The following is a 10,626-nucleotide window of genomic DNA, read 5'->3' on the forward strand; positions in this document are numbered from 1 at the left end:
ATCAAGTGTTTGGCAAAGCCACCTAACTGCACAAAGACTGAACAAACGCTTTATCATGAAGGTGCCTTATTAACATGACGTACCGAGAAGAAATGGAAAGATGCAAAGTGTATGAATGTTTAAAGAGGCTCCACGGGACTGGAGGCATGTTAAGAGAGTAAATTCCAGACAGATTTTCATTGTTATAAAACATTACAGCTGTGTTATTATTGTGCTTCCTCAGCTCCCTGGTGTAACATTAGACATCCTGTCTATAAAACTCCTCACCAAGAGTAATTTTTTTAAAGTTTCCACAAAGAGCCACAAAGCAAATGTAATAATAATAAGACTGAAATTAAGAATTCATAAAAGTCTTGCTCCATCTGCAATCTTAAATCAATGCTCTAATTTCACAACTTTAGGCTACGAGGACCTGGAGAATTTTTTGGTCTCTTCTGAAATCTTCGGATTGGATTTGTTTTGCTATTTTTCATCCTCAGTTTTTACTTTATTTACGGTTTTGAAAGTTCCATCCTCCTCGTGCATTAACTTAGGCATTATATTTAGCATTACAAATATCTCTGTCAGCTTGGCTCACTGGTAGCACTCTCGCCATTGCGGGTTCAAGCCCCACTTCGCAACTCGGAATCACACAGTCTAAGCTGATGCTCCAATGCGGTGCTGGATTGTGGGAGGTGCTGTCCTTCGGATGAGATGCTAAACCGAGGTTCAGATGACGTTAAAGATCCCGTGACACTATGACCGACAAATTCCCTCAGTAAAGTTGGTCATTCACTCCACTGCTGTATGCAATTGGCTGCTGCGTTTCACCCACAAAACACACGATCAATCCACTTTACAGTATGTCCTGTGAAGCGTTTTGAGGAGTCTTGCCAACGTGATAAAGCGCTGTATAAAATATTATTATTATTATAAATTGATGAGTGAGATAGCAGCTCTCATTCGCATGTTTACCTTAACATAGATTGATTTAGAAAAACATCAGACTAACCCGCGAGGGCAGGGGTTCTGGAAGAATGGGATCGCATTTTGAAGGAACTTCTCCATTCAAACCAATCTTACGATCTTGTGAAAACGGCACAAATATCTAATATGCATCGCCCCCTCGTGGTCAGTTGTGCAAGCAATACTTTGCTGAAAGGACATAAAATAGACAGAATAACCCATGATTATAATAATAATAATAATAATATTAGATTATTATTAGATTATAGCTCGGGATAAAAAGGTCAATGTGAAGCACACAGATTTCCCTGCGTTCGAGAGCTGCTACAAGAGCGTTCAACACAACAATTCCACACTTACCCTCGTTCCTAACGTAATTCCTTCCAAAAAAAATAATACTTTGGTGAGGACGAGGATCTTAAACTTGATCCTCTGGGGATGGGGAGCCAGGCGAGGATGGGGGTGGTCGGTTCATGGAGCTTAATGCGGGACAGAACTCGAACTACAGAGTTCTGAATAACCTGTAGCTTTTGGAGGGAAGCATTGGGTAGTCCAGGGAGTTATCCTAGTCAAGTCAAGCCTGGACGTAATGAATGAGCATCTCAAAGGCCACAGTATGGACCAACCCATAGCTAATGTCCCATTCAATTATCAGGGCTTCCTGCCAGCTTCAGTCCAGGCAGGAATGATCGATTCACACGTTCACTTGTAAGAGTGAGAGCAATCAGAGCTGAGAGATTAACCTCTCGGTGACCAGTGTTGGGGCTGTTGGCAAATCTGGTTTGGCCAAGTTCTGCAGCTTTTATCTTGCAACCTCGAGTTACACGGCACGGAAACAGGCCATTCAGCCCAACTTGTCATTGCCGGAGTCTGTAGTCCACGCGAGCCAGCATTTCCCAATCATAATAGAGCAGTTATGCTAATCATTAAGAAGTTAAAACAAGCGCCTGCATAATGATGTTGTCCACCTGGCACCATGTCATTGCCTCTCCACCTCCAACAAGACATTGGTTTCCAGGGCTTTTCATCTCAGTGCAATCGCTGGCAGGTGAACAATGGCACCCAGGGGCAGGTCTCCATCAGATGCATTTCCTAGAGAAAAAAATCTCATTAGAATTGTAAGTGTTCTTATTGTGTTTGAAAGAAAGGTGGAAGCGACCATTAAAAGTAACTTGAAATTCTCGCCAGAATAACTTGCTAGTGGTTCCAGGCTCATTAACCACGGCTCCCGTAAGAAGGATAACATCTTCATCGAGGAATAGATATGCTAATGAGGTCAAAACTACAGATTGAATGGAAATGAAATATCCTTTTAGACTGAAGTATGTTGAGACAGGGGGAGGGGGAGAGGGAGGGAGAGGGGGAGAAGGAGGAGGAGTGGAGGGGGTTATGAGGGGAGGAGGGAGGTGGGGGAGAGGTCAGAGAGAAAACAGAATAAACTTAAGGATATTCTCGCAAGGTAGACAGACAGGCATCTTTTCTTATTTGCATTGTTCTGGAAGTTTTCTATTTGGAAATCCATTAATTGCTTATGATTAATAACGTCTCGTCGTCAGAAGCTGAACAATGGCACAAACGCAGTGTCTGAGATGACTGATTAATTGGAAACTCAGTCTCCTCTGTGTTACAGTGAGCTGTTGCGAGGGAGAGGTTGAATTCAACGATTCCTCAAAACTTTATTATTCAGGAACTTGTGATCATATTTCTGCATCAAAATCAAATCAAAGATAACAAAAGTCCAAACTCACTTTCATTATCTCCTTCAACAAAGTCAATCACTTCATTCACAGTTGAACCACGAGATTTGCTGCAGGGAATCATTACCTGACGGGTGCTTTGCCCCGAGTGACATTGAAAGTGAATCCTGGAGCCTGGAAAGTAGTAATAATAACTCTTGCATTTAATATAATGTCAAACCTTTTCATTTACTTCCCACGTAATTTGCTCTCAAGTGATAGTTACTGTGTATTCTCTGCTACGTTTGCCTACAAATACGGTTACACTTTAGAAAAAACTTGGTGAACTGCATTGAAGTGTCAAAGGATTATATTAAGGATTATTATTATTATTACTTGGCAGTTGCAGTAGCCAATAGTGACACAGCATTGATCCACAAAGAACCATGAAGTTAATGATCAGTTTACATAGAGGCCAATTTATCATGAGAAACTTTTTCTCGAGTCAAACAGCGCTATGGGAACTTTAACATCCACCAGAATAGGCAGACTGGACCTCAGTCCTACCCAAAGAACAGCGCCTGCAACACGTTGTAACAACAATGCAATAATAATAATCCTTACATTTGACATAGCGAATTATAGTGCCTTATCACATCGTCGAAATGTCTCAAAGAGTTTCACAGGATTTACTGTAAGCGTAGTATAGTTGTGACTGTATTTTGTAAGTCAATTTGTGCAAATCAGTGTCCCGCAAACAGCTGTGAAGTGAATGACGGATCTTATCAAGGCAGGATTTTTAAAGCAGGGTAACTGGCAGAAAGACTCACATTTACTTTGAAATAATGGTGAAAGGAGTTTCTTTTACATTGAATCTGAATCACAAGGCAGACAGAAGGAACCTAAATGAATAACACAATCAAAACAAGATGGCAACGTAGACATAGACATAAATGCTAAACTATTTAATAGACAATGCTACATAGACAAACATTCGATTGCTGCACAAAGCAAAATTGCTTCGAAGCCACTGGGGCCGTCGAACGGAAGGAACGACAGACTAAATAATTGTCTGCAATTCTTCTTGTCACACAGAAAGTGCAGGTTTGCGTCACAGTCTTGGACTACGACAAGATCGGGAAGAACGATGCCATCGGCAAGATATTTGTGGGCAGCAATGCTTCGGGCACAGAGCTCCGGCACTGGTCAGACATGCTGGCAAACCCAAGAAGGCCAATCGCACAGTGGCACTCTCTAAAACCAGAGGAGGAGGTCGACGCTGCTCTGGGTCATAAGAAATGAAACCATTCCCTCACTTCCACAAACTCGTCATTGATCAGATGCTATCGATACCTCAGTTATGCGCCATTCTCCATTAACCCTTTGAGGGCTACTGTAGCATTTTGCACCGGGGCAAAAATATATGCAAGTTTCACGTGGCTTCTTCTGTTTATTTCTCTCTCTCTCTCTCTTTCTCTCTGTCTCTCTCGTGATTTTCATTTCGGTCGCGGCAGTTGCAGGATTTGCATCTTGTACTTTTTTTGCGCTTCAACCATTGTGATTTTTCTGGGACCTCATTTGTCATTGATTGATGAGATGGCGATTTGTGTTTTGGGTAAAGGTGCAAGAAAATCCAGTACTCAAAGGGTTAAACCATGGTTAATTTTTTTGGTACACACTAACCTCCATAGTTCTGAACAAATAAATAAGCCATCTGAAACCTCCAAGTTGTATTCCAGATTTCCCCAAGGTTCACTCTACTCTTTTTCCAGTTTCAGCAGCTCTATATGAAACTCTTGTGGATAATGCATGATGATAATCTATTGTAAATAGCAGCATGTTTCGATTCAACCTCTTGTGTACGTGTGAGTTGTCTACATTTTACGGACATGCATCCGCTGTATATTTTTACGATGCTGTATTTTACACAATGTGAATGGACTGAGGGGGAAAAGCAATCCCACACAGGAGTGAAAGCCAGTCGCCCTGATTTACACACCAAGCCTGGAGACGCAACAACCTGGGGCCACAGTCAGGCACTAGATCATAAACTTGCGAAAACCCACCAACTCAGGCTGTTTTAATGTGCATCGATTCAAGGGTCGTTGCAGACGAGGCTTTTTTTTGTAAGGTTAAGTCTGTTCGCCAGGATCTCGTTTTGGCTTAGAATCAAACTCTGCCTTTAGCTCATAACCTCACGGGGGGGGGGGGGTTCTACAGGGGGACCCTAAGGCACTTGCAGATGTGAGGGTGTTTGGATGCATGGCCTTGCATTAAGCTGCCAGAAAATGGTAATGGTGTGATCTTTGACCTTGAGAAACTGGGAAGGGCATTAAATGGCCTTGTAATCATGGCCTGCTTTGGTTTGGCTTCTCACAGGAGATCTCTCTCTCTCTCTCTCTCCCTAACTACCACACAAGCTGGGCTGCCGCAGGTCGTACCCACAAGAGATTCGCATTAAACATTCCTGTATAGAATTGTAGAATTTGGAAATATATTGTAGGCGAAATGCACCAATAGTTACCAGGAGTGAAAATATAGTTACTTGAGGGACATAACTGACATGTACAGATTTAGCCAGGGTGCAGACACCTATTAATATGTAAGAGTATTATACATAATACATCACATTGGAGATGGAAAATACAATTCAGGATGTCACAAAGGTACAATTCAGCCCCAATAAGTGATGTTGCTGTTCGCTGGGGTTGTCTCTGCTAAGTGCTGTATGTGCTGCTAACGACAGGAGAGACACTCAGTTCAACGTGATAATATTTGAGAAGAATAAAATGCATTGATGTCTTTAGTCTGAAAAATGACTCCGGAGCTGTTATCATGCATTGCACTTTTGATAGTCAAAATTGATGCTCTGTTTGTACAGTAACAAATCTTACTAATGAAACTGCCTAGGACTGAATTTCATGATGGATTATTATAATATTACCGTACGTTTTAAGGAAAGATGTGATCATTAAAGTTTTGCTGTACAGAGAGACATTAATATTAATGGCTAAGCAGTTTTTTGCAATTAGTCATGCTGGCTGGTGGCTTGATATGAACCTGATCTTCAGTGAGGCGCACATCTATTTCAGACCAACAAAGCCCTGCGCAGAGTCCCTCTCAATGTGACATTGGCTTATGAGTGGCACTTACAGGAACTGACAACACGTACCATTCGAAATTTCCTCCATTGCAATTTTGCAGTGGAAATGTACTCTACGGGTGATAGTAGTTGGGTCTAAGGGACCTTACAGCATCATAATACACTGAAAGTCTTGGGAACAAATTAAAGCAGCCGAAAGCACGAGTATCTGAGAATAAAAAGAAAAAGCTTGTAGGGGAAGTTTTGGGCAGCCTTTCCTACACTGGGTGCAACACAGAGTTACCGACACGGCCTCAGTGGGCATTAGCAGGGCAAATGCTGGGCCGAACGGCGCAAAGGCGGGTAAATTAGAGTATGAGGTATAGATCAGCCATGTTCTAATAGATGACGAAACAGGCTTGAGGGGCTGAATAGCCCACTGCTGTTCCTATGTTGCTAGGAGTTGTGTTCCTACAGCTGAAAATGGTGAGAAGAGGTCATTTCGACAGGCCCAACGGGAATGAAATAGCTGTAGAGCTAAGCCAACCTCTCTTAAGATTCATGCTGAGCTTAAGCAGTTCTGTTCTGAGGAAGTGGGAAATTAATTTTCTTTGCCTTTGTGCCGGCGTCTGGAATGGTTCTGTGGACAACATTGATCGACACTGGAAACACAATTGTTTGTCAGTTCCTGTGAAATTATATTCCAAACAATTGGGATACAATTTCATGGAAAATAAGTCATTTCATTTGGAGAGAATTTCCCTGTAACTGCGCATTTGGCAACAGGATTATCTCATCTCCTGTTGGTAATTATGAGCTAAAATAATGAGACAGTAAGTGCTAAAGAGCCTTGTAATTATCATTACAGGACATATATCTGTCAACTTCATTGAAAAATGGAATTTAATAGTGCTGGTTTGTGGCAGCCTTCATTTGAATCTGTATTTCGGGGGGAGGGGAGAGAAGAAGGTTGTAATTTCAACATCTTGCGGTGTTGAGGGTGTCAAAGCTGGAGGTCAAGGTTGGCAATTTATTATCATTTCCAAAATTATCAGGTTTCGAGCCCGATGTGATTTGGGTTGGTAAAACTGAACAAAGGGAAAGGGAACGGTGGTTACTGGGAACCTTAGATACAGCCACACAGCGTTCTGTAATGCTTACCCGCAAACAGCTTACTTGCACAGACATATTAAATGCCATTAAAATATCTTAGCCTCGCGACGAGTTTTATTCAGTTGCTTCAATTCGACAGACCACTTTATCGACAGTACTTCTTAAATCTCGGGAGAAGCTTTGGCTCAGGAGAACAGCTTCACAATGTTCCTTCTATGGAAAAGGGAAGGATACAAGAAAATATTTTGATTCATTTTTTATATTATCTTCAACCCAAAGCCCACAAACTATGGCAGAAATTACTAGTTAGGGTAGTTGCTCATTGTACCAGATAGGGTAGAACGTGTGGAGTTAATTCACTTGAGAGAGACCAGATCAGAAGACTCAGCCCTTTACTCTTTGTAAAGCATTAATGGTTGGCATTGACCAAGCTGGATAAGTTGAGTGAAATGTATCATGTACGGTGGCTTCTCATGCTTCGGTGGCCTCCGTGTGTGTGTTAAAAGGTTGAATGTGCAGCAGAGGAGGGTACGGGTGGATACTTTGCACTAAAGATGTCCAGATCAATCCAGAGCAGAATGTAGTAACTTGGAGGAGAAGCAATCTAGGAGAGGATATAGATTAGTGACTGCGCATTCCAACCTGCCTGAGTTTTCACTCAATTCAGCGGCTAAAAAAAAAATCAATACGCCACCACTGACTGGCAAATAAAATACAAGTGTTGGTTCCAAATTCAATTCTATTAACAAGTGTATCTGTCGAAAAACTAGTCACCTTTTTATTCCATTCAGTGTGCCTTGCTGGACAAAGTGGCTCTCTGGTAAATATACTGATATACCTATAAGGCACTAGACTGTAACCTTCAGTAGAAATTTATCAATTGCACTTAAACTACACATTGAAATACAGTGCATCAAGTTCACCTCTCTGCAGATTCATGGATAAGAACATTGTTCAGCATATAGGAAAAATCCAGCTCTAACTAATGGAATGAATATCAGTGGGTTCAGAGTGTTGGCAGATGTTTAACGAGCAAAACACAGACTGGGGGATAAAAAAAACTTTAAAATGTCACAACGATATTTTGTATTTAAGATTACCGACAGTATGTGTTCCAGTTACCCGTGTAATCCTTTCTGTCAGCATACACTACATTAACAATAAGACACATCCTCTATAATAACTATTAGATTAAGAGTAAAAAAAACACTGAGATCCACATACAGGTCCTAAAATCTCACAAGATTCACTGTCTCAGGTCTTTCGCCCATATAAGGTAAAACGACCTTGTTCTTGTTAAACTTCAAAAACTTTTATATATGTAAAAAAGACATTCCGCGAGTATTTTAAAAAAAATCACTGTCTGCTTAAATGTGTATTGCGGTAAGAAAAATAGAGAGAAGGTATTATTGTAGATAATGTTTTAAAAAATATTTATGTTTGTAAAGTGTCAATTATCATTTGTAAAAGTGTTACAAGTTCCGCAATATTTGGATTTTGAGAGAGGATTTTTGGCGAAGTCTGCAGTTTCGAACTTTTGACTGTAGCAGAGAAAAATGGTCTCTTTCTCTCGACTTGGTGTCCCTCCTGTCATTTTCCCTTATTTGGGTCATTCGCACAGATGTGACTGAAAATAGCCTTTCTCTCCTGGGAACCTACCAAGGACTGTGAGACCTTCTGTAGGAAAACAGACTGCAGTTATTTTCCACATGTAAATAAGCGTTGGCAACATGCAAAATAAAAATATTACACAAGGTCTTTTGGATGTCAACCAACAAAATGTATCCAGAAATCAGAAAGGACACAGCCTGTTTATGCCTTGTATCCTGGCTGTTCTCTACCCTCTCCCAGCTGGTACAGAGGATGCATTATGGATGGGCGCTCGCTCTAGGTGGCAGTGAGCAATTTCAACACAACAAATTTATTCCTAGTGTGTGCCATCCTTTTCCGCTCTTCCTCCCCCCGCCCCCTCCCCTCCGGGGCTCAAAATGGCTTTCAGCTCCTTGTTTAAGCACTCTGGGACGCTACCCTGTGTGAGGGGCGCTATATACATGCCAGTTGTTGTTTAGAACCCTCTGCAAGATTCAAGAAATCGTAGCAAAAGTAAAAGGATGGTTTAAGTCAGTCTGACACTTAAATCACTTTGTTAAAATCGGACGTACCTTGTTACTCACTGCGTGGGGAGACTCTGTGGTGAAATGAAGAGCAAAACTCAGATTTGACTCAAAGGAAATGGGTCGACTAATTTCCTCTTCTCTTCCCACCTCCGCCACCCCCTTTCCCCGACAAATTCCCCATCTGACCACCACATTGGGTTTCTGCTTTGCAAACTGCACTCTGCAATAGGTATCAATCATACAACAGGGCAGCAAATTCATAGGTATATTCTCAGTTGCTACAGCAATTCAGAACCACTTGTCTTCTGTGTACAACTATATACGTCACGCTGCCTGTCTGTGCAATATACAGTATATGTGAGCCATTGTGTCATAAACAAACATGTACTAACTTTTTTACCACCTGCTTGTTTGTCTGGAGAATGTTGCTGTATACTGTCCTTCGTTTTGATGAAATTTTTGTACCTTTTGTTTCTACTTTGTGTGAAAAAGTTTGTTGTGTAGTTTAAAATGACATAAGGGAATGCAAAGCAGAGTCCATTAAAAAACATCTTGTATCTCACTGTCTTCATGTTTGCCCGTTTGCTGGTGTGTTCACTGTGAAAGGTGGGAATGTTGTCTGAGAGACGCAGTGTGGAAACTCAACCACATTATATTCCTTATTCAACAACAACAAGATTACAACAATAACAATTCTTGCATTTGTATAGCGTCTTTCACGTCGGGAGGACGTCCCAAGGCGCTAGATTTTATAGCCTGAGATGTTAAACCGAACTCCCCGTCTGCCTGTTCAGGTGGACAATAAAGATCCCACAGCACTATTTGAAAAGAGAAGGGAGGTGCTCCCTGAGTCCTGGCCAACAATTCCCCTCCAAAAATAATATTGGTCACTCACTCATGTCTGTTGTGGGACACCGCTGTGTGCAATTGGCTGCCGCGTTTCACCCACAAAATATACAGTCAATCCGTTTTACAGTATATCCTGTCAAGCACTTTGAGACGTCCCAACGACGTGATAAGGCGCTGCATCAAATGCAAGGATTATTATTATTAAGAACGCAATAGTCACACGCAATGATCAGTTTCCATCACCTGTTGGCCAGGGTCAGTAATCTCATTTTATATACAGTGGACACCGCTTAAACCGGATACATTGGGGCCAGACATTTTGTCTGACTTAAGCGCGTCCGAGGTTAACCGAGGTCCCCTTAACCCTCATCCCACTCGGCAGAGTTGGGATCTCTTGCTTATGGGCAGAAATTTCAGCAGGGAATCTCCATTCTGCCCATTGCACATGTCCACTCCAGTCAACAGACCTTTTGCCTAAATTTTTTCTGGTAAACCTTTGGCGAAAGGGAACATTTTTGACAACTTCTGTATTCATTCTGAGTGGGGCTAATGATTAAAATGGAAGGTTTTTTTTAAAAAAATGTTGTTTGGCAATAAGCAAACTCCATTCATCGAGTGAATGACAAACAGTTTTGGAAACAAACAAGAATTGGCGGATTAAACGCTAATGATATTACTGTGCAAATTAATTACTAAATCCTCCTTCGAGCCATCCAAAGGCTGAAAGGTCATTTCTGTGTAACACTGGTGTTCAGCTACTAGATACAAGACTAGCTATCGTCACAGGGGAACAAAACTAAACCAACACACACCTGTGGTGCCCAGCAGAAGTCTATATTTCAGG

The 10,626-nt window shown here is 41.5% G+C and overlaps 1 protein-coding gene across 1 annotated transcript in view; it reads left to right on the forward strand.

Annotated features, from left to right (window-relative positions):
• Positions 1-9,500, forward strand: part of LOC103179110 (synaptotagmin-B) — a 136,073-nt gene extending 126,573 nt beyond the window's left edge. The window contains 1 exon segment of the mRNA XM_007894209.2: positions 3,717-9,500. Coding sequence (XP_007892400.2) covers positions 3,717-3,923 — 207 coding nt within the window. The 3' untranslated portion in view covers positions 3,924-9,500.
• The last annotated feature ends 1,126 nt before the right edge of the window (positions 9,501-10,626 follow it).

The sequence above is a fragment of the Callorhinchus milii genome, unplaced genomic scaffold (genome assembly GCF_018977255.1).
Source record: "Callorhinchus milii isolate IMCB2004 unplaced genomic scaffold, IMCB_Cmil_1.0 Scaffold19, whole genome shotgun sequence".
Lineage (NCBI taxonomy): Eukaryota > Metazoa > Chordata > Chondrichthyes > Chimaeriformes > Callorhinchidae > Callorhinchus > Callorhinchus milii.